Source organism: Bos javanicus, chromosome 4 (assembly GCF_032452875.1).
Source record: "Bos javanicus breed banteng chromosome 4, ARS-OSU_banteng_1.0, whole genome shotgun sequence".
NCBI lineage: Eukaryota > Metazoa > Chordata > Mammalia > Artiodactyla > Bovidae > Bos > Bos javanicus.
In genome coordinates this window covers 119,281,342-119,305,990 of record NC_083871.1, presented here as the reverse complement: position 1 = coordinate 119,305,990, position 24,649 = coordinate 119,281,342, and the positions used below count along the sequence as shown (strand labels likewise).

General features: G+C 59.4%; 1 protein-coding gene across 4 annotated transcripts in view; it reads right to left on the bottom strand.

Annotated features, from left to right (window-relative positions):
* Positions 1-24,649, bottom strand: part of DNAJB6 (DnaJ heat shock protein family (Hsp40) member B6) — a 52,158-nt gene that overhangs the window by 1,925 nt on the left and 25,584 nt on the right. For 2 of the 4 annotated variants that reach the window (XM_061415334.1, XM_061415335.1), the window contains exons 6-9: positions 18,652-18,783; positions 17,204-17,348; positions 16,737-16,807; positions 2,240-2,419 (exon numbers count right to left, since the gene is read on the bottom strand). In XM_061415334.1, coding sequence (XP_061271318.1) covers positions 2,240-2,419; positions 16,737-16,807; positions 17,204-17,348; positions 18,652-18,783 — 528 coding nt within the window. Of the gene's footprint in view, positions 1-2,239; positions 2,420-16,736; positions 16,808-17,203; positions 17,349-18,651; positions 18,784-24,291; positions 24,639-24,649 lie in introns of those variants that run through there. The other 2 variants (XM_061415336.1, XM_061415337.1) reach the window with 2 other exon arrangements.

The following is a 24,649-nucleotide window of genomic DNA, read 5'->3' as shown; positions in this document are numbered from 1 at the left end:
CCCCGGTGTGTGTGGAATCCATAAATCGAGAACACTAATCCTTTCTCCACGTCTCGCTGTCCGGTTTACGGGTCCCAAGAGGCATGCGATGCACCCTCTGAATAAAGCTGGGTTGGCCACCGCACTTCACAGGAGCGCCAGCAAGAAGGGGCCATCAGGGTGAACAGAGCTGCCCCATGCCCCCCGCAGACCGGCCCAACCCTGAACCACACGACACGGGCCAGGCCATCCACACAGGAGGCCCTCCTGGGACCCACAAGTCCAGCCCTGAGGGCTGAGCACACGCCCACGATCAGAACCCGCCCACCAGCCCCTCGCACACCTCATGGGGGGGTGGGGCACCAGACACACTGTGGGGGCCGCGCTCCTCCCCACACACTCCCAAGAAAACGAGGCAGAACACGGAAACCTGGCCGAAGTCACCGTGGGACCCTCCCCACCACACGGGAGCATGCCCCCCGGGAGCAGCTTATCTCGGGGATGGGGGCACCCAGCAGGTTCCATCACTGCGCCAGAGGCTGCTGACCTGCTGGGGACCTGGCTTGCCCTGCGACCCAGCAACCTTTTCCACTGTCTGTTTCTGGAACCTTCCTTTGGAGCAAGCAGCTCTGTCATCTCCCAGTAAGATGTCAAAGAGCTCACTCCGGTCACACCAGTCACACAGACGTCATATCTTGAACCCTTTGGTGGCTTCACGCTGGCACGCTGCTGCAGGCCTCGGGGCTCACTACGGGAGGCGGGCATGAACAGCAGGAGGCGGCCCTGCAGCGCCAGCGTCCGCCAGGCCCCCTGGCCGCCCCAGGACACAGGTGGGAGCAGCACCTGGCAGAGACGGAGCCCCCCTGCGTGCCGCATGTGTGAGGACGTGGTATCAACAGCCTCCCACCTGCAGGCACCTGGGCGGGACCTGGCCAAGCGTGAGAGCCCAGTCACTTTGCTTTTCCTGCCGAATCCTCCTCTCCCGAGACCCCCTGCAGCAGCCACTGCCCTCCCCTGCACAGGCCCGGCCTCCGCTACCCACAGGCTGCACAGGCCTCACCGTGGCCCCCGGTTCCACCTCCTGACCAGACATCTAGACAAGCGCCGCGAGGCAGGCCTGGGCCCCACGCGGGAGGCAGGTCCTTCCAAACAGAGGGACCCCTTCCAGCCACGAGACCCCTATCAAGTCCTGTGTGTCCGGGAAGCTGGACTCATGGCGCTGTCCCCCACCACGTCCAGCCTGCCTGCCATCGGGGCCAGGAGGTGGCAATGAACCCAGGGAGGACGCCCGCAGGCCCATGCGAGGCACAGCAAGCCTGTTCTGAACTCACCCAGCCCTTACATCCGCCTGTATTTTTCACTCGACCACCCAGGAGAAAGGTGTCTGCCATCCTTGGGGCTCTGCAGACCTGGCTCGGGCCCAGCACACCCACCGTCCAGCGGGCGGACAGGACAAGCCCTGTCCTCAGGGGCAGACCTGGACCTGTTCCACGTGAGGGGGGTGCCAGGGGGGCTACAGGCACTGAGCTCCCAGCAGGAAGTTCCAGAAGAAAGCAGCGAACCCTGTCCTCCCGGGTCCCTGCCTTGCCCCAGGTGCAGAGCCAACCTCACTGAGACGTCATTCTGACCCCGCGGATGAGGGGCCACCTGCCCTCCACCTCGTGGCCAGCTGTGGTCAACCTGGCGACTTCTGGCCCTGAGAACCAAAACGATCGCTTAGAACTGAGGAGCGACCCCAACTACAGATTCCCGACGCCTGGCTCCAGACTCAGCCAGGTCCAGCCTGCACACAGCTGTGCCCTCAGACGTGATCCAGAATCTTCTATGGGGACCGCAGTTCACAGACCGTCCCCCCACCCCGGACCCCAAGATAACGTCGGGTCCAGAAGCTGAAATAGGGAGGAGCAGGGCCCGTGTGATCCCGGGCAGGAGCCCTCCCCTGGGAGACGGGGGGCCAAGTCAGCACCCGGCACGCGGCAAAAGGGCCCCCGGGGGCAGGGGGCCCCAAGGCCGCGCCCGTGATCAGCACGAGGGCGGGCAGCGGGGCTCAGTCCGCAGACGGAGGGCTCCTGGGGGCAGGCCGTGCCCGCGGGCTCTGCCGAGACAACACACACATGCGGTGCTGGGAGCCTGGCGCCCGTTTAATGTGGCCGCGCCCGGCCACCCCCACCCACCCGTCAGGCCAGCACGCAGCAGCACAGGAGGCGTCTTGGTCCTCGGGGGCCCCGCGGCGGCCGGGGGGCGGGGTCCCGGTGCACACCTGCGCAGAAGGCGCCCGGCGCGTCCTCGTCCTCCCCCGCGGCGTGCGCCGCCGGCCGGGGAGGGGGCGCGGGCCGCGGCGGCCGCAGCGAGCGGGCGCTGGAGCTGGCGGGCTGGGCGGGCAGCGCGCTCTGGCCTCGTCGTAGGCACTCCTCCGCGAAGGCGTCCTCGTCGGCCACACCTGAAAGCAAAGGACGAGACGCGCGTGAGCCGGGCCGGGGCCGCGTCCTCGCGCCAGCGGGGCCGGAGCTGAGCCTCGAGGAAAGAAAGGGGGAACCAGGCTGGGCCTCGCCGTGCTCAAGGATCCCAAAAGCCCCCCGCCGGCCCCGGGGCGACAGCGGGGCCGTGCTGCGTGGGCATCGCCCCGTGGAGAGGGCAGGGCCGGCCGTGGGCCCTGCCGCGATGGAGGCGGCAGACTCCCCGCGTCCCCCGCTCAGGCCAGAGCGCCGCTGGAGCTCTGAGCCAAGGACCCCCGCACACGGTCACTTGTCACGGCAGACACACGGCCGAGCGCGTGCCTCCGCGCTCAGGGGTTGTGTTTCTATCAGTCTTTTCAAAAACAGGAGGAAGTTCTGCATGTGATCGGAACACCAGGAACACCGGAAGAAAACAAGTGGCAGCCGCCACCAAGCAAGTTCTGGCTTCCTTCTCGCAGTCACAGCGCCGTACCTGAGGGCACGGCTGCCAGCAGTCCAGTAACAGTGGGAAACAGGGACCCCGGGTGGTGGTGGCACCCCGTGCCCCCCAGGGGTGAGCGCGCAGCCCCTGCAGGCCCGCGAGCCCCACGGGGTCATCCACGCCAGCGCCCCTTGACTGCCCCGCCCACCGCAGACCCCACTCCAGTCCCCCTGCCCCGGGGGAGGACAAGACGACCACGATGCTCCCGAAATGAAAGCCCTGCTCTTTCGACGGGGCTGCAAGCACAGCTGCTGCTGCCCTGGTAACCGGTCCCCAGGCCCTGGGCTCGGTGCTGGGCAGGGGCGCGGGGCCTTGCCTCTTGTCTTCTCCAGACGCGCCTCCTCCCCAAACCCCACACCTGCCCCGGCCGAGGAATCCTCCTCCAGCAGCACAGATGCTCACCCCCCAGACACAGGCCGACGCTGGGGAGCCCAGACCCGGGGCCTGTGCTTCCAGGGCTCCTGAGCGGACGCTGCGCCCTGCAAAGCCTCTGCCCACCCTGCAGGCCTGGTGGGCCCCTGTGGCGGGCCTCCACCAGCCTCACGATCCCCTCCAGCAACACACACGCAGGCCTGGTGGCAGGGAGGGGTGCCTGGCAGTCAGCATGGGGCCCTGGCCACTCGCACAGCAGACGTCCACCCCAAGGGGCGCTGGCTGAGGAAGCAGGCCTGGCCGTGGCCCTCACCCCCGCCCCTCGCCTGCGCAGGGCTGCCTCACCACCCCCAAGGGGTCACCAGCGCCGCGAGGACACGGGCTGTGTGCATGAACAGAGCGGCTCTGGGACACGACCGTCTGCAGGAGGAAAGTGCCTGAGTGCAGGGGCCCGGGGCAGAGCAGGGCTGGGAGCTCCCAGGGGCCTGGGGCTGCGGTGTCCAGCACACACACAGGCATGACCCCCAAATACGCAGAGCACTCCGGGGGAGGGGCCCAGAGCCACAGCTAATACACGACCATCACAGTGACGTGACCTCCAATCCAGGCGGGACGCAAGTGGGGGAAGGTAGGTGGCCCGACCCTGCAGCTAAGGGTCGCCCCCAAGCCCACGCAGGGCTCCAGTCCACCAGGCAGGAAGCGGCCAGCCGACCACTCGTGGGGGCTTCAACGTGCTTTGGCAGGGACATGTGCTGCCAGGTGGGGCCCAAGTGCCCAGGTGCTGGACAGGCTCATGCTGGGCAGCTGCGTGCCCGCAACGGCCTGGATGTAGCGGGGTGGGCATCCTGGGGGCCAGCCTGCTGCCGGTACCCACCTCGGACCCCCAGGGCCCGTCAGCTGTGCAGAAAGAGGTGGGGCTCCCCCAGCCCCGTCCTGCTCAGAGAATCCCACCGTGTGTGTGAGTGAGGGCGAGGCCGGCCTGCCAGGCCGTGCTCGGGATGCCTGTCTGCTCTGGACGGACTCCAGGGGCGCCAGTGCTCAGGCAGGGGGGCCCCGCAGGAGCCGCAGATCCCCTCCCGGCCCCAGCACCTCCTCAGGGCTGCATCTGCCGTTTGTCTGGGCACGAAGCTGTCTGGACACGAAGCTGTCTGGACACACCAGGCCCGCCGCGCGGAGCACACAGGGTGCCCCCCGTCCCGTGGTCAGGACGCCAGCCTTTCACTCCACTGCGGGGGAGAGGGTTCGGTCTCCAGTCAGAGAACTAAGATCCCGTGTGCCCCGTGGCATATAAATAAGATGAAAAACATGTTTAAATTCGACAGCTGCTCGTATTTTTACAAAGGCACATGGTGCAGAACACACTCCAGGGCTCAGGGTCTGGCGAGCCCCCCAAAGACCGGGACCCCCTGTGGGCGAAGGGAGGACCCTCCTGGGCCCCAGGGTCCTCTCGGCATCCAGACGGCCATCTGACCCCCCACCAGGGCGCACACGCACCCTCAGGGCTGGAGCCCAGGGCAGCTCGTGCACTCACTAGCGCAGGGTGGGCGCCCTCCCGCACCGCAGGGGCACACCCAGCTCGGCGAGGGGCTCATGCTGTGCTGACCAGGCACCCCCCAGGCTCACACCCGACTCCTGGCACCCTCTCGCCTGCCACCATGAAGCCCTCTCTCTCACAAGCACCAGGCCACAGGGTCTCTGAACTGGGCACCGTGCAGGGACGACGGAGGGGGCGTGGCCTCTGGGAGCCCCTGATAAGCGGTGGTACCTGCCCGGCTGGGCTCCTCACGGTCCCACGGGCCGGCCGCCCGCAGCGTCAGGAGCCCCAAGGCCCTGGGTCTGGAGCAGGGCGATCACGTCGCTGACCCCACAAGGTTCCCCTAAAATCCCACCTGTGTCACGCGCCAGGAGAGGGTCCTCGGCGGGGCAGGGGTGGGGGGGCGCTGGAGAGAAAGAAACATGCGTACTGAGAACCTCTTCCCAGTAGTTCCGCCGGGTACTTTCTGAGAGAGACCCTTCCGTGTGCGTCCACGCAAGCGCCCATTATGAGCCCACCATTACACGCAGAGTAACACTGGGCATTAACAGGTTTACAAACACGAGGCCACCATCCTCTTAGATGCAGAGGACATCAAGCGAAACGCCCGGCGGCAGGAGGCTCAAGCTGAAATCAAGATTGCCGGCTGTGTGCTTAGTCGCTCAGCCGTGTCCGACTCTTTCTGACTCCATGGACTGTAGCCCACCAGGGTCCTCTGACCATGGGGATTCTACAGGCCAGAATACTGGAGAGGGTTGCCATGCCCTCCTCCAGGGGATCTTCCCAACTCAGGGATTGAACCCAGGTCTCCTGCATTGCAAGCAATTGTTTACCAGCTGATGCCAGGGAATAACCTCAGATACGCAGATGACACCACCCTGATGGCAGAAAGTGAAGAGGAACTAAAGAGCCTCTTGATCAAAGTGAAAGGGGAGAGTGAAAAAGCTGGCTTAAAATTCAACATTCAGAAAACTAAGATCATGGCTTCCGGTCCCATCACTTCATGGCAAATAGATGGGGAAACAGTGGAAACAGTGAGAGACTATTTTCTTGACCTCCAAAATCACTACAGACAGTGAATGCAGCCATGAAATTAAAAGATGCTGTTCCTTGGACGAAAAGCTATGACAAACCTAGACAGTGTATTAAACAGCAGAGACGTCACTTTGCTGATAAAGGTCCAAATAATCAAACCATGGTTTTTCCATGTGAGAGTTGGACTATAAAGAAAGCTGAGAGCCCAAGAATTGATGCTTTTGAACTGTGGTGTTGGAGAAGACTCTCGAGAGGCCCTTGGACTGCAAGGAATCCAACCGATCCATCCTAAAGGAGGTCAGTTCTGAATATTCAACAGAAGGACTAATGCTGAAGCTCCAATACTTTGGCCACCTGATGTGAAGAGCTGACTCACTGAAGACTCTGATGCTGGGAAGATTGAGGGCAGGAGAAGGGGACTGATAGAGAATGAGATGGGTTGTATGGCATCATGGATCTGACGGACATGAGTTTGAGCAAACTCCAGAGACGGTGAAGGAAAGGGAGGCCTGGCGTGCTGCAGTCCACGGGGTTGCAGAGTCGGACAGAACTGAGCGACTGAACCACCACCATCCTCAAAACCGTGCTCAGCGGCAGGTGACAGAGACCGCTCTAGAACATGGGGCTCCCCGGAGTGAGCTCACTGCACACCCTGGGCACTGGCAAGCCCGCCTCGCGAGGCCCAGGCTGTGACCGCAGCTGGGACTAGGCCCGGGTGAAGAGGGCTCGTGCCTCACACGGCTTCTGAGCCGGAGAAACAAGCCCCCAGGGACAGCAGCACCGGCGGACATGGGCCCAGCTGGCGTCTCAGAGCCAAGGCCAGCCTCTGCCGGGTCTCCACGTGCCGCAGCCAGGCCCAGCCCAGGAGCTGCCCTACGGCCACGAACACGCATGGCAGGGGTCTGCAAGGTCCCCAACAACGGGCGTGTGCGCCCCCAACCCAGGCTCCGAGCCGACGCCCCAGACGTCTCCAGACTCTCCCAGGGCAGCGGCGTCCAGAGCAGAGACGGCTCTGCCCTCAGGGTGGCCGGGGCCGTGGTTGCCAGTGCCCCCTCCCTGCCCGGGAGCCAGACACCCCACCCCAAGGGGGCACAGGACACTCCTGGCAGAGGCAGGGCCAGTGCTGGACACAGAGGCACCGCAGACAGCTGGGGCGGCCTCGCCCGCGTCTGCTCTGGGGCTCCCCGGTCACGCTGCCCTGGCCTCGTGCCCACAGCCTCCCCGGCACCCATGTCCTCCTGCAAGACCTGCCCCTGTTCCCAGGGCTGCGTGCATCCCCGTCAGGGTGGGAGGCCCAGGGCCCCAGCCACTAGCCGCTGGACAGGACCCGCCGGTCTCTGCTCAAAGGCGGAGCAGGTCCGGGGCCAGCCAGCCCGCAGGCGTGGCCACAGGCCCAGCCCCCAACCCCTTCGGACCCAGGGCTAGGACAGACATGGCTCCTTCCTAGGAAAACCCAGGGCAGCAGAGGTGCCCCAAGCCGCGAGGGGACGAGCCTCCGCGAGGCCTGGGAAGACCGTTCACCTCCCCGCATTCAGCCCACGGGGGCTGGCGCCTGGAGACAGACTCCGGGGTGTGCCTGCACTGCTGAGACGCCAGATCTGCGGGACCGTCACTGAGTCTCGCGTTCGCCACGCCGCGGGTCTCTGAGCCCATCCTCAGTTTTGGGCTGAAGGGCCTGTTTCTCACAGGGGCAACCGGTCCTCAGAGGCTTGGTCGCTCCGGGGAAGCACTTAGGGTCCTGATTTCAGGTGGCAGAAGGGCGGAACACACGCACCAGCCATGAGTCCAGTGCAAGAGGAGACATGCTGCCCGAGACCCCCGCCACCATTACGCTGCCTGGGCTGCAGGTCCCGATGGCAGACGCTGCCCAGGAGGCCAACAGAGGCTCTTCCCTAAGGACAGGGTGGCCCCAAACCCCCAGACCTGTCCCCACCCCCAGGAAACGCCTGCAGCCAGGAGTCTTGCACTTTGAGTCACAGCATTGGGCCCCATGATGCTCAACTGCTACACTCAGGGCCAGGGCCCCACACAGTGGGCATCCATCTCTCCTTCCCTGGGGTTCCCTCCGCACCCACGACCCTGGCCCCGGGACGACCCCCAGGCCTGCTGTGGACAATTCAACGATGGCCCAGGGCTGCTCCTCACTGAACAGAAGCCTCCTCCAGAAAAAGCATGCTGTCCACCAAGGGTCACGGAACAGAGTGCCCCCACTGCAGGCCCCCACTGCAGGCCACCCAGCACCTGCAGGGGACGGCCCCCCACCAACCCACCCACCACGGCACGGCACCAACATCCTCACGAAGCCACACACCGCCCCTGTGGTACAACCTGAAATTCCACGAGTTTAAACCAGCAAGTGATGACGGCCACTGCCATCCCACCCCCACACCTAACGTCACACCTGCTGAAAACCAACCACACCTTGGCTTCTTTCTACAGCTTCTTCTGCGCTTTCCATACAACACCATCAATTACGAGACACTCCTCTCCTGTGACATTAACCGTGCTTTTTGTTTCAACAACTTGCTACGTAAACGCAAAGCAAGTCACTTGAAGGAAAGTCAGTCACGTCCAATTCAACCACCCAGAGTGGACTGTTTTGGTGTCCCTTCTGCTAGCCTTTTCCCTGTGCAGGAGCTAACGGCTAACGCGCAGGAACTGCAGCCCGTGGATCACCCGTCCTGCATCCTCTTCACTTGGGAAACTAAACACACACCAGAAAACACCTGCCCCGTGGCACCAAGGGAGATAACATTTCAGCACAAACCGCGACCGGCCGGCCCCTGTGCAGAAGCTCGGTGAAGTCAGCGAGCAGCTATGAGGGGAATGTCCCAGCAGCAGCCACACGCGCACAGCCAGGACCCCAAACGCTCCGCTTCTTTCCTCAAATGGAGCCCCAACACAGGCAGGAATCTGGCTGATAACATGCAAATAAAAGCAAACCTCCTCATGTAAAAACAGAGTCACTTTTTCCTAATATGTACAACCCCCCAGGCCTCGGGGGTGGCTGCTTTTTGCTCTTCTGTGTTGAGGGGGTGGGGCAGGGTTAATCCCATGCTTCCCCACATCAGGAATCCCACTGACACACACTGGATTACTCAAACACCCAAAAATGCACCAGCGGCCTGAGAGGGGACCCCAGGGTGCAGGGCCTGGTATGTGCCGTTCTCATGGGCTCAGCGCTGGCCCCGCGGCATGGGCTCACACACAGCCCCGGGCAGGGATGCAGACCCACGGGGGCGGGGAGGGAGCCGGCCCCAGGAGACACGGGGCACAGGCCTCAACCACAGGCAGACCGGGAAGGCAGGCGGCGGCAGGGAGGAGTCGGGAGGGCGCCCATGCTGGGGCAGGAGGGACGCGGCTCGGTGTGGAGGCCAAGGCCACAGCAAGAGCCTCCCATCCCGCCATTCCAACCCAAGTGCTGCAGGGCATCCACGCCTCCGACGCCCCAGGGGGCCGGCCGCCCCGGCAGCGCTGAGCTCAGGAGAGACCCTGTGCCCTTGCACCCTGCCCTGAGGCAGCCCCCCCACGTGCACCCCCCTCTCCCGAGAGCCTGTGGGGCTCATCACAAGAGGCATCCGTGCGCCACGGGCTACTCCAGGCACGGGCCCACCGCTCACACACCTTGGGTGGACTGCTGGAGGCCCGCGGGACGGCCACCAGGAAGGCCGAGGCCAGCCTGCCCCACTAGGTCTGCCCGAGGGCGCCCGGCCCCGGTCCAGGCCCCCGCACACCCGGCAAGAGGGGACACGGCCCGGGCGGGAGCCCAGAGGCTCGCCCAGAGCCCCCTCCCACCCCCTGCAGAGACCCTCCCCTCCCTCCAGAGAGCCCCCAGCCCACACAGCCCCCTCCCCTCTCCCACAGGGCCCCTCCCCTCCCCCACGGAGCCCCAGCCTGCAGAGCCCCCAACCCACAGAGCCCCCTCCTCTCCCCCACGGAACCCCCTCCCCTCTCCCACAGGGCCCCCTCCCCTCCCCCATGGAGCCCCAGCCCACAGAGCTCCCTCCCCTCTCCCACAGGGCCCCCTCCCCTCCCCCACAGAGCCCCCAGCCCACACAGCCCCCTCCCCTCTCCCACAGGGCCCCTCCCCTCCCCCACGGAGCCCCAGCCTGCAGAGCCCCCAACCCACAGAGCCCCCTCCTCTCTCCCACAGAGCCCCCTCCTCTCCCCCACGGAACCCCAGCCCACAGAGCCCCCTCCCCTCTCCCACAGGGCCCCCTCCCCTCCCCCACGGAGCCCCAGCCCGCACAGCCCCTCCCCTCCCCCGCAGAGCCCCTCCCCCACAAAGGCCCTCCCCACAGAGCCCCTCCCCTCCCCCACAGAGCCCCTTCCCCTCCCCTGCAGACCCCCCAGGCCTCAAAGGCCCTCCCCCGCCCATAGAGCTCCCAGCCCACAGAGCCCCAGGCCTGAGGCCCTCCCCCGCCCACCCCACTAGCAGAGTCCCCTCCCCTCACCTGCAGAGCCCCAGGCCCCCAGGCCCACACCGCCTCCCACAAAGATGGCTGGCTGGCGCCTGGGGCCACACGGCTGGAAGAGGCCCCAAGAGAAGCTGGGTCAGGGCCAGGCAGGACTGGGAAGGTGGTAGGTGGGACCCCCTCTCTGGTGTGAACGGCCAGGGGCCCTAAGCACCTGAGAGGGCGGCTGGGCCCTCCCCAGCTCAGTCTGCACTCAGGCGGAAGCGGGGCTCTCCACAGGATGACCAAAGGCCGTCCCCACAGACACTGACCAACATAAACCATCAGAGGACGGACTGATTGCCGCAGGGCCCCATGGTCACAAAATCTGACTTTTCTCGAGACACCATTTAAACCACATAAAAATCTCAGGATGAGTGAATCTAGTTTAATATTGATATCCATTAAATACATTTTTTAAAAACCTGTATTACATAGACTAGCAGATACGTGCCAAGGAACTCGCAGGCATTTCATCAGAACACCCCACCAGCAGGCACCACAGTGACAGTGCAACCCGGGTGGAAAGAAGACCCAGAGGACAAGACGACGCAAGAATCCCCAACGGGGGGCACACCACACAAGACTTCAGGGACACCAACACTGGCAAGAAATCTGGGAGCAAGCTGGGTGACTTCAACACATACCAACGTTCCAAATAATCAAAGCCACACACGGACAAATACAAGTGAAAATACACGAAGAAGAAACAAAACGTTCAGATGCGCAGCGTGTACGCTGTTCAAGCAAAGGCTACCCCCAGACACAACACAGTCCAGTCAAGTGAACACGTGACAACTAAAAAGGGACAGGGCTTTGTCACGGCAGGCAGACAGCGAACGCTGATGAACAGGCACCTCTGAGATCCGAGGACTGCAGGAAAACGGGCGCCTGATACTCACCCTCCAGCAGAGGCTCCGTGTCATCCCACCATGAACCATCCCACCACGAACCGCGCAGACGGGGTTCGCGCGTGTGAGGAACCCCCGCTCCCTGTGGGAGGTAACTAACGATCACCACCTTTCAACACACACGCGTCCACGCCCGGATTATTCCACACTGTCTAGGCGCCGAGTTCAGCAGGACCTCTCCTACGGGAACACCACCCCACGCAGACACCCGGACGGTCACAGAACAAGCAAACGTCCACGCTTCACCGGGCAGCACGAGTCCTGGGGCGGGGGCCGCGATGGGTGCCCACGGCCACCAGAAGACCACGGCTGGACAGCTGCCCCAGCCGCACCCGTGGGGCCACAGCCGTTCCAGAAGCAACCAGAACCCGGACCCCATGTGGCAGGATGCCAGCAGCCAGGCCCCGGATTCCACAGGAGCCTTCCCTGACCTCCTCAGACTCGAGCCCATGTCAGCTGCACTCAGGCCCCTCACGCAGCCCCCAGAGAAGGGACGCAGAGACAGGACTCGGAAAGACCACCTCTCCTCCCACCCAGCTCTGGGCTCCGCGTCGCCTCCACACGCAGCAGGGCCTCGGGCTGCCGGCTCCAGGGAGGGGAAAGCTCGTCAGTGTGGGAAGACAGTAGCAGCAAAGGCCGGCAGGACCTGCCTGCACTGGCCTGCAAGAGGCACAGCCACGCCGACGGGAGGGCCTGTCTCCCTCTCAGGCAACCTTGGGACGTGCTGTCAACCCTGGGTAAACGCATCATCCTTCTAGGAGCTCCAGGAGCATCTTTAGTTAGAAGGCAAGTCCACTCCACTCCACTTTAAAGTGTGAATGCTCTTCAAGAGGTCAAATCACATGGGGTGTTTTTTTGGTGCAAACAGAAGAGTGCTTTTGAATGTCAGCAAACATTTCAAACGTGGTGGGATCAGCCCGCCAGGCTCCACTGTCCATGGAACTCCCTTCCAGGCAAGAATACTGGCGTGGGTGGCCACTGCCTTCTCCAGGGGATCTTCCCCACCCAGGGATGGAACTCCCGTCTCCTGCGGCCCATGAGTCAGCAGGGGGATCCTTAACCGCTGAGCCGCGTATCACACACCACACAGCTCCTGGGTGGACTATTTTAAGTAACTTCTACCCCCACCTCCCGCCCGCACCTCAGTGCTAACCTCCACCCCACGGTGCTGGGCTGTCCATCCAGGGATCGACCAACATGTACACGTGACTAGCAGAGCGCGTGTGGAGTACACTGGGCAGCCGCTGGACTCAGGCCGCAACAGTCTGGCCACTTCTCAAGGTGCTGGTACCTGACATCCTTTTAAGGAAATTATGACTCCCAATTTTAAGCTGGAAAGTCACTTGCTATTACTGCTTAAAAAAGAATCACAGGTACGTGACTCTTTAGACTTCCCATATACAGGAGCAACTGCGTGCGAACTAAAACGTCCTGTGCACTGATCCTTAAAACCACAGCTACACCTCAATCACTGGAAAAAAGAACAGGAGAAGCCTGATGCGAAGATGCCTCTCCAGCCCGGGGGCTCTGGCTGGAGGGGCAGCCGCAGGACGAGGAAGGCCCAGAAGGCCGAGGGCTGAGCACCCTCCACCGAGGCAGGCCACCCCGGGGCTCGTGGGCGCCCGCCGCTGAGCGCCCGCCAGAGTGGGGCTCCGCGGGGGCAGGGCGCCCCACATCCCCAGGAGGCAGCACAGTCCCCGCAGGGCAGGGAGAGGCGAGGCCACGCTGCGCCCGCTCTAGCACTCCCGGGCCCGGCGGCCTGCAGCCTGGGCCTCCCGCGACACCAGGCCGGAGGGAGAGGGCGGGGAGGGTGCAGGACACCATGGGCCGGGCGCCCCTCCAGGGGCAGATGAGCCCTCTGTGGGGAGAGACGGCCGATGCGTAATCCGCTGCGGTACCTGCTGTGAGACCAACCCACCAGCAACCACGATGCCGTGGTCCGAAGAATCCGGCCTCCCACGCTGGACACTGGGGTCACGGGGGTCACGGGGCAGGAGGCCTGGGGGACAAGGCGGCCAGCTCACGGGCAGCACTGCCAGGCTGCAGGAGTGAGCCCTGCGGGGGGCAGGCACCATGCTGACCACAACATACCCCTCAGGCAGGCCCAGCACCCACGCGGGGAGGCAGAGCAGGAACGGCTGGCCCGCCCTCGTGGGGTCTGTCCTCCCACGGCGGCTGGGACGCATTAGACGACTCTGAGAACCGCATCAGAGGCAAAGGGGAAGACGTCCAGCCACGGTTTCCACGAGGCGCACACCTTGCCCAGTTGAAACCTCAGTCAAGGCCCAGGGGGGCAGTCTGGTGAGACGGGCGGACAGAGTGCGTGCAGAGAGCAAGCAACAGACGTTCTGAGGCCCAGTCCCCCCGTTCACCAACAGGACGACGATGCAGAGTCCCAGAGAGGCCTAGTCCTGCACACCCCTCATCACCGTGATGCCGAGATTCCTGCTCTCAGAGAAAGAGCTGCCGGGACCTCCCTTCCTCTGACCTTGATAGGTAGCAAGACAATATGACTAGTCACCAAAACACAGGGAAAAAAAATGTCTTACCACATTTTCATTGCTGGTCACACTCAGTACTAAATCTCCATCTAGCTAACTCAATTCATCACAACTGCAAGGACTAGCAGATTCAGAGGTGTGAGACAAGGATGAAAACTCACCACATGAGCAGTTCTAGAAACAGAAGCCTCAGACTTAAAGGATGCAGCCAAGGATGACAGAGAAAGAAACCGATGATTTAGGCTTGTGCCTTTACACCTGTGTCACTAAACCACCCACTCTGAAAGCAGCAACCACCTCGAGAATCACTCAAGGCAGGCAGGATCTGGGGTTTAAAGTAAAAGGCCATGGGTCACAAACATGCAGTCCAACCCCAACCAGACCACACAGCAACAAGGGAGCAAATTCACTCAACAATCTTGGCTCCAAAGCCCCCTGAAACTGTAGTGGTCACCTCTGTCTTGTCTGTGAACTTCCTGATGACTAACCACTGAGAAACCAGACCAGAAACAACGGATTAGAAAACTGCTGCTGGGTTCTCTGCTGGATTCTGGCGACAAGACCACCCTGCAGAGGCAAGGACAGCTGGTGGGTGACCAGGCAGGAAGGGCGAGGCTTCCGCAGACAAGGGAGTGAGAACCGAGAGGAACGATGCGGCCCCACCAACAGTGGCCGAGACCCCGGCAGACCAGACGTGGGCACAGGGGCTAGCTGCGGGGAGTCTACAGCTGTCTCCGCAGACCTCCACAATGTGCCCTGCATGGACCGTCGGGAGGAAGAAAGGGGAGCAGGCGTGAACGCCGGGATGGTCCGTATCACACAGAAACCCTGACTGGGCTTCGGAACCTTTGGAGCCCGCGAACGACAGGGAGGAGGCACCCACCGTCACTGAACGACCCCCAGCGGGCGAGGGGGCGGAGACAAGGAAGGAGAAACAGCGTGAGCGAGCGCGGGAACAGCGGCACCGCCGTCCCCTCAAGACTGGGCTCCAAGGGCTCCACGAAGACCTCCACCCCGCACGGCAGGGGTTTCTCCCGAACGTGGGCAGAGTGCACAGGCGACGAGACAGTCGAGCACGGCCACCAGCAGCCTCGGGGGGAGCAGGGCCCAGTCTCCTCCTGCAAAGACCCCCGGGGCTCCAGGAAGACCTTTAACCGTGAGTACAGGGACCGGCCGACGAGCAGCCCTGAGAAGACAGAAGCCGCTACTCGCGGGGCTGTGGCCACTGGCGACACCGCACCCAGCAGCCTGCCCTGCGCACAGCCTCGCCCAGCACAGGACCCAAGGCTGCAGACACCAACCCGCCCGCGTCCCGGGCTCCGGGAAGAAGGCCGAGCTCTCCGCCCGCATCACCGACGGGCCTGTCCTCGGTGATGCCAACACTGGCGACTCCCCGAGCAGGGACGGTGGCCGTGTGACGGTGGCGCCCCCAGAGCACCGTCGCCAGCAGACGGCCCTCTTCTGCGCACCCGGCCAGCCCAGGGATGTGCTCTCAGGCACCCGGACCGCTGAGGGGCGCACCAAACTCCTCTTAACTGCCCTGGTGTCCCCAGGCGGCCTTGAACCTGTTCTCCTCAGCAGTTCATCCCACCCGTCAGACACCAATTTCAAGTGCCGGGACCCTCTCCCTGAGTGACTGAGGCCAGCCACGTCTGGGCTGAAGCACAGACGCAGCACGCCCCCCGGGCCAGGCCGTTGGCCGGGCGGACCTCACAGCGTGGCTTTCCAGCGTGACCGCCCACAGCCGCCTCCTCAGAGCCCCGGGTGCTAAGACGGAGCCGCACGGCCGCCCCTTCCTTGTCTTCCTAGCTCCAGCTGTCTTCCCATACTTACATTCAAGTATGCAATGCTTCTTTAAATAGCTTCTTCTAGCAGTTTGACACTGTTTAGATTCAAAACAAACTTGAGTAGGGTAGTTAAAAAGACCAGCTAGCTCTTGTGTAATATCCCTCTGGCTGGAATTCGTTATCAGTGGTCATCATGACAGGTCACACTGATGGAAATGCGAAAGAAAACACCTTCATGTCTGCCCGTGCCAGCACCATCACGAGACTCCCAGGCACGCTACCTTTCAACGAGCTGGCATCAAACACAGCCTAGAGAACTGGGAAGGGTGGGAGGGTGGACAGCTGGTTCTGCCCTCCCTGAAGAAATGGTCAATGAATTGCTAATCATTACTCCACATCAACAGGGAATTTTCATACACTCTCCAAATACATCAAAGAACAGACGTCAATAAGGTCCAGGGTCAGCCTCAGCGTCCAGACGCAGAACGAAGGACTCCAGGAGCACAGGCACGGAGTCACATACACACAGGAGGGCAGGCCCCACTCGGGAAAGAATGCACCGAACACATTTGCATTTATTTTCTTTTTTTTTTTTAAAAGCAAATGACAAAGACCCAGTTTACCAGCTTAACTTTTTTAAACCTAAGCTTAACATTACATATTTAAACAATTGTCAAAACTTACTAAGTTGCCAGCATTCATGCACAACTGGAAAACATCCTCAATGCACATTAAACCAGAAATGTATTACCATTAATGTATTAATATCGTCACTACTAAATACTGAAAAAAACTGAGATTATTTTGTGGAAGAGTCATCCTGGCAATGTTAACTTCACAGCAGGCTGAGACTACTCGGCTCACGTTTCAAACACAATGGAAAAGCAGTCCGTGCTGGTGTTAGTGTACGAAAGAGTCACGGCCACCTTGGATTACGTTTAATAAAAAGCAAAGTGCATACAGAGATTTACAACAATTTTAAAGACAAATAAAATGGTCCTATTACGTGGTCCCAACAGTAAACTCAAAAGTCTATGACAAACAGGGCTCCAACGAGCTGTGTATAAATACTTTAGATTAGGTACAGTTATACTGAAAGTCGAGTTCGTTTGAAATCTTCAAAAAAATGTTCCTGTTAATCCTCGCATGGCGCGTGCCAGAGTTAGGGTTCTGCTACGCGCGTGCGGCCAGCTACTTGTTATCCAAGCGCAGCAGCTGCTCCTTACCATTTATTGTCAAGGACTTTAACTGGCCGTCTTCTTCAACTTCCACCCTTTCTTGACCATTCTCGACAATCCTGCGGGAGGGGAGGCAAGGGGGATAAAACACATCTTAGAATCGTCGTATGAAATAAGCAGACGTGTGTGTGAGCCTGAATGCGCATCTCTAGAGGACTTGCCCCGGATACACCTGAAGCCACTAATGCTGTGGCTGAAGCCAACATCCTGACAGATGACTCTGAACACAGGCGCCAGCCATCCAAACGCTCCAGGTGCTACAGTGGCTGCATTTCCAACACACCACTCACTGCACACCACAGGGGCGGTGTCTACTGTGTCACGCGAAGCAAACACTTCCAAGGAGAAGCTCTGATCGGGGGCTGGACAGACGGCCCAGACACCCTGCCCTTCCCGGGGGTGGCACTGGTGGTGCCCCACACCTATGCGTGAGGACACAGACGCCAGGCCCGCACCTCTTGGTGGTGATCTTCCTGCCGTTCACCACTTTCGTCGACGTCGATATGGACTTGTAGTTGCCCATCCCACTCCCGCCGAAGGCCGAGGAGGAGGAGAACGCTGTGAGGCCCCCGTGGCTTAGCGAGCCGAAGGAAGAGAACCCTGTAAGAGACAGCAGAGGGGTCAGGGACAAGCGCAGCACGTGCGGCCAGCCCGGGGAAGCAGACGCGTGCCCCCATGGAGCCGGGCCCTGCACAGCCTGCGGGGCCGCCCGGGCACCTCCCCTACCCACGGGCCAGCACCCTGCCCCCACGCATCTCACAGGATGGCGCGGACGCCACCACAGACTGGCACACCCAACAAGCTCCTGCTGGCTCCTGTGAGTGTGACCACAGGGGATACAAACCTGAATTGCCAGGATGCTGAAGTAACTTTAGCAAGAATACCACAATTACCAGGAGAAGTATGGGTCTGGAGTTCATGGACTAATTCTCAGCTGTGAGGTGCCACCTAGGACACGAAACCCTGACTCTCAGAGTCGCAACAGAGCGAGTCCACTCTGGGCAGGGCTGAGGCTGCTCTGCCTGTTGGAGAGCCTGCTGCCTGCCCCGCCCTGAACGCCCCTTACAGCAGAAACACGCCCTCCCCACGGCTCCTTAAAGGGGAGGACTGCATGCCACACACACGCCTTAAGTGAAATACTCTTTGACAGGTTTGCCCAGCTTTCTCTGACTCTCCCTAAGTCCTTGCATACTACGTGGCATCTGAGGAGGGGGCCTGCTGGAGGAAAGCACAGCTGCACCTGCCGTGGGTGACATAGCCCCCTGGCTTCAGGAGGCAGGGTCTGGGAGCTGCATGCCCTGTGCTGCCCACACAGCACGGGACCCTCACACAAGGGAGGCCCAGGACAGACAGAGGACCTGGGCGACATCAGAGGAGAGCTGAGAGTCCAACTCTCCAGTGAAACGCGGCTGTGCCAGGCTGCGTGCCCGACTCTAGCTGATGAATGGCCTCCAGTCGCAAGCCAGTGCCACGCACCAAACCTCACCAGTAGACTCCGCATGGCACACACAGGCCCTCCTACAGCCTTAGCTCCTGATCCCATCAACTTGGACTCTCCTAGGACACCTTTATTTTTTTTCTTAAACTGCTGAGGTTAGACTAAAAAGGATTTAATGAGATTATCTAAGTTATTTCAGTCATTTATCCCAAAACCTCACTCTTTTTAGCCAAGAATTTCATTAAATACTGGCCTTTAATAGTTAAGATTTGAAGTAGGTTCTCAAGTATAACATTCTTTGGAAAATTAGGGGAAATGTGGGTTACTAAGCAAAGGTGTGTATACACATGCACTGCAGCTCTGAGCTGCCCCACGACAGGCGTGTGCACACGGCAAGCACCCCGGATGAAAGGGGCCTGCACTGGCGTCTGCTCAGACACCAGGCTGAGTCTGAGGGTGTAGTACCTGCATCAAAGGAAGGAAACGCCCCTCCAAAGGAGGGAAATCCGCTGAAAGTAGAGAAGAACGAGCCCGTGCCTCGGCTCCGGCTTCCGCGGGGGCCCCTTCGATTTCCAAAGAAGTCCTCAAACGGGTCTTCTAAAAAGAAACAGAAGTGCTTAGTGAAACCTTGACCCAGGGTGCTTCTCCACAGGAGAGCTGAAAGGGAATGTGAGCAATGCCTCCCGACACTGTTGCAGCAGGAGCAAAGCTTCTCCACAGCGCAGCTCACCCTCAGAGCACCACAGTCCATCCAACCTGCGGCTGTACTGCTGTTTCCGAGACTCATCTAAGAACACATCAAAGCTTTGTGTGTCCCAACATAAAGCTCAAGGTCATCAATACGCACCACAGACCTGGGCAGAGAGCTGCGAGCAGAGCTCTTCACACGGAGCTCTTTCTGGTGGTTGTTACCAGTCAATGAGCACTTACTGAAAACATGAATTATACAAACTTCTAAAATTCACTGAGGTTCCCTATTAAATTCACTATGAAATCAATCAGTGCTGTATTTTTTCTAGGAAATGGGAATTCTTTGAGAAATAAAAGCAAGGACTCCTGACAGATGGTTAAGAGAAAAGCACCCATGACACAGAAGCAAGAGAACCGGCATGGCCTATTTCTAAACCAAGGCAAGCGTGATCAAAGCAGCAAATCCACGCATCTAAGTGGCGAAAGGAACAGAACAGTGAGCAGGACAAGGCCGTGAGCACGAGGCCAAGTGGGACTGTGGCTCACAGGGCACCGGCGTGCACGGGCAACCATGCCTGGGAAGCCCCCAGGTAGCTGGCAATGACCGGAGGCAGACCCGAGCTGAAGGAACGCTCAGAGTGGGGACGGGGAAGCAGGTGGAAAAACTACAAGCCTTTCTTAAGAGAGCAGTTAACAGAGCAGGAAAGCAGGCCTGAAGAAGCAGGCGTTAGGAAGCACGGTCACTGGCGCCCTCCTCAGAGACCCAGAAAGAAGGCAGGAGAGGGAGGAGGACCCAACAGGAACCAGCCCAAGGCAGACACTGCTCCACCAGCCCCATGGGGAGCCGAGACCCGGGCAGCGCTGGGAGGCAGGTGCTGCCGTCGACAGGACGGAGCCCAGGGGCTGCTGCTTCTGAACCGCAGGTCCCGCGTTCCACAGTAAGTGCCGCCATGTGAGACTCAACCTGCAGAAAGTCACTTCTATCAGCTACTTTGTGAACATGGCCCCCAGTGCCGTTATTACCATATTTAGAAGTATAAATACAAAGTTTAATCATAAACTTTAAAGTTAAAACGTTTTAGAAATCTCTAGAGAGACTTCATCCTGTTCACAGAAAATCCAAGTGTTCTATTAAGTTGCTTTTCACCTCATCCTCATCAGGGGTCTACACGGCGACACGGACACACTTTCCGTCCGTCCAATCACAAGACATCAGGTAATTACACTCCTGTTACAGCCCCAGGTCAGGGCATAGACATGGCGAGTGCAGTCTGAACTCGTGATCGCACTCTCAACAAGAGCCACGTGGGCAGCCTCAGACACTCACTGCCCTTGCGAGAGCTCCTGAGCCACTGTCTCCGCGGCTCCCCAGTTTACAACAATCACAGTCCGCGTCCTCCTGCAGCGCTCCTTTCATCACTGCCCTAACCATTCGTTTAGTTACAATTTAAGGCTCATACAGCAACTGAAACCTTCAAAGACGCTTCACAAAACTCCTGGGACCAACTTAAACCAGTGTCCGTTTTATACCACCATTAAATGGTTTTAATTTGTTTACATGAAGCTAAATGAACTTTTGTAATTATAAAATCACCTTGTTCAGAAGCTACTTCAAAAGATAGTTGAGTAACATTATAAGAATAAGGCCAGTTGGGTTTTCAGTTATGGTTTTTTGTTTTCTTGTATTCTTTCATTTTTGAAGTCTTTTACCTTGCACGCGTTTCTATTATACAGCCTAAATATGGATTTTTACAATTCCAGTAGTCACCGAATTTGAACGTGTAATTTCAGATATTAAGGTCAAAACAGTTAACCCGAAAAATGAAAAGGCTCATCTGTAAGTCATGGCAACACTAAAAACAAGTTTTTTTAAAAAGCTGTGATGATGATGTGTGAGCGGGAGCCACGCTGAGGCCAGCACTCCAGGTGTGGAGAACAGGTGGCACCGAGCTTGTGGGCTTCCCAGGCGACTCAGTGGTGAAGAATCCGCCTGCCAGCGCAGGAGATGTGGGTTTGATCCCTGGGTCAGGAAGATCCACTGGAGGAGAAAATGGAAACCCACTCCAGTATTCTTCTCCATGGGAATTCCCATGGACAGAGGAGCCTGGCGGACTACAGTTCATGGGGTCACTAAAGAATCGGACGTGACTGAGCACGTCATAAGCCTTCACAACCTTCAGCCTCCAAGCTAAAGACAATAGTTAATTAATAGGCCCTCTCATCCAACAATTCAATCTACTTCATGGACATCAACTCATCAGACACGGAAATAACTTACTAAAGGGCCCCCAAGCTTTTATAGTGAAAACTGAAAATTACCTAATTACGTAATTTTCCCATATACAAATGGAGAACATGTTAAATGAAGGTTTCTGAAGGGTCATCAGGTTTAAGCTTTAGAAAAAGCACACACTGCAACTCTCACATCTGAAAAGTGCTCACAGCGGGCTTTCAACTGGTGACGAGACACAGGCTGGTTCCCGCTCCGTCCTTTTACCCCGTTTAGGTTTTCCCAATTCTCATGTTCAGTCTGTATGGTTATTATTTTTGAGGGTAAAAGGGGTAAAAACTGCATGTATCTTGTAAGTAAATTTGAATCAGACACAACATAACTGAACACGCTGCCAAGGACCTGTTTGACGTCACTCCCCGTGGCGCCCAGAACCGGCCCGCCAGCCGCGGCACTGCAGCGGGTGAGGGCACAGTCCTGTCGGGAGCTGCAGCCTGCCGCTGCGATCTGGGCCGCTGCGTGTGTGCTCATACTACGCACACAGCTGTGTCTTCCTGCCCGCTTACACCCTGCCACAGCACAGCAAACGCAGCTCTGTCAGAGTCTCAGCAGGGCCCCGCCAGGAGAGGTTGGTGCCCGGACCTCACCTCCTACTTGGGAAAATCAGCGTGTTCTCCACGACACGCACGCTCCTTATCAAGTTTGGCTCAATTACGATCTTACTACGGTCTGCTGGAAATGAATTATGGTTGAAGGAGATGGCGCATGTAGATGTCAAGGAGTTAACAAATTCTGTGTCCAGTGAAGGGGCCGCCTCGAAGGTGTTCTCGGATGAGAGGAACGTGTGGATCAGCCAGCCGCGTGGAGCAGACTGCCATCCCAGTGTGAATGGGCCCCTCCCATCACGCGTGGGCTGAACAGACCGCAAGGCCAACGCTTCCCACAAACATGAGCGCCTGCTCCCAGCCGCCGCCTCTGACCGGGGGCGCTGCTGGCTCTTCAGCCTGATGGCCTCCAGAGTCAGACTGGGACATGGGCCCACAGATCTGGCAGGTGTGTGTCCATGATCAAACAGGCCCATGATCACTTCTGACAGAGAGAGGGAGGCACACCCTGCTGGGTCTGTCTCTCGGGAGACCCTAAACGCAGAATTTACAAGTCTGTCAGAGCCACCTCCCTGGTCACGGCGCACCTGTGTTCAGCCAGGTCCTTTCCCGCAACAACGCTGCATCATGGGATACACATACACGGAAACAGGCCCATGTCCAGCCTGTTAAGTTAACAAGGACTTAACTCTTTCGGGTCCCTGTTCCAGGTGTCCTGGATAAACACTCCTCTGCAATCTTACATGGTTCTGCTCTTCTCAGAAACACCAAGCCAAATCCACTAAGGTGATGCTTGCAAAACACCTAAGTAATAACGTCACACTTATGACAAAAAATACATTAACCGAATGCTATGAAAAAATAACACAAAATGTGTTCCAAATGTTTACACAAGTACATACATGTAAGAAGACTTAAGGAAAAAACTCAAAGATGTTTAGAGCCATACATGCCCCCAGGAGCAGAGCTAAGGGCCTGACCGAGAGCACTCAGTGAAGGCTCACAGGTCCTGTCCTCACGGAGCTCACCACGCAGTCCCCAGGACACACACACACACACACACACACACACACCACTGCACAACAAAGGAAAACACCACAAACTCTTAACAAGCACCCTGAGCATTTCAAACAGAGAAAACAGGCCACTCCACTAGTCTCAATGCTGAGCCACAGCAACCCTGAGTAAAGAGCGACACGTGAAACGCAAAGGCCAAAACAGCAGACAGACTCCAGTGCGATCACCCCACCTGCACTAACCCCAACGCCACAAACCAAGATCAGAACACTCCTTCGCAACAACTCAAAGTTCATAACGTTTTCTTCTCACATATTCCGAAGCAGAACACAACATATTTGAAAAGAATCTGAAATAAACCTAAGTGACTCAGAAACAGCCATGGGTGACCCACGGCTGGGACCCTGGGCAGGAGGGCTTTGGGGCGCTTCTCCACGGCTGACCCGGCATCGGGGTGGTGCCTGGCAGTGCACGGCAACCCCGGAATTAACACTCCCCAAATGAACATCATGCTTTCAGCTGTGCACACAACTTATTACAAAACCTAGTTTCTAGTTACACTACAGGTCTAGTTGGAACACTGTATTTTCTAACAGTTACAAAAACCCATCCAAGCCAAGGATGCCAAGCACACACTAGGGATCCAAACACCCTACTTCAGTCGAATCGGAGGCCGGGGCACCTGCAACTCTACCCTCGCCAAGGACCTGTGAGGGAGTCGACAGGCAGGACAGCCCACCGCCCTCAGCCACAGGGACCACCGTGCCAGGAGGGAGGAGTCCTGCCTGGACTCCTTCGTGGACTCGAGAAGCTCCGCCAATGGGGGAGCCGGAAAGGCCATTAAAGTCTCAAAACCAACTCTGGATTCCCAGGGAGATCATACAAAGCCTGGGGCCCAGACACTGCTCTCATGACCCAGAAAACAACTCTGAGAGTGGCCTTTTCGGAAGCCTTTCCTCTCCCTGTCGAGGGCGGAGGTGGCAGGACCACAAAGCTCATCTGCCCAGCACCCACCCACACAGAACTGTCCTGAAACGGCAGCTCCACCCCCAGGAGGTCCCAGCCACTGATAGGCCGGGCCAGGCCAGCACCCCTTCCCCAAGGAAAGAGGGGCTCAGCAGGGCCTTCGCAGTCACTGAGCCACAGGGGAGTGCCCCCCAGGAGGGGTCATCACACCTGCCCTGCCTCCACAGTCACAGGCTACGCTTTCCGACTTGTGGCTTCTCTCAGCAGCACAACTTCACCAGCGCCTGCTTCCAAACCACGCTGCCTCCAAGCTGAGCGGACGACTGTCTACACACCACAGGATGCACAGGGCCCCCAAAGATGGCCCACGACCCTGACCTCGGGCAGGAGGCAGGGCCACTGAAGACAAGCAGGCCCCCGTCCCACGTCACTCCTGTCCACATCAGGAGGGACACGCGGACGTGCAGAGAAGACCCCATGTGAAGACACAGCGGCCGTCTGAAGCGGCCACAGCAGCGGGAGTCCGCCGGCCTCGGGTGCGCTGCCCCTCCCAAGCCCCCAGTGCCCTCGGGGCCGCAGGGAGCCGTCAGGCGCGGGTGGTACAAACTCTTTATTCTAGAGGCTCTGCTCAGCAGGCCGCCCACGGGGCAGCGGCAGAGCCTCGGGCTCAGGCCCACTGTCCTCACTGAGCAGCTCCTCACACTCCTCGAGGAGCTCCTCTGGGTCCCCCGGGCTGGCCTCGTCCTCACTGGAGATGAACTCCAAGTCCTCACTGGGGGGCTCGCCCCCGCCCAGGCTAGCGCCCTCGCTGGGCTCGTCGTCACTAAAGAGGTCGAGCTCCTCGCTGGACACCACGTCCAGTGCCTCACTGTCCTCCTCGCTCGCACTCTCCGCCACCGCCTCCTCTTCAGGCTCCAACTCCTCGCTGGCCGCCTCCTCGAACCCTGGGGGGAGA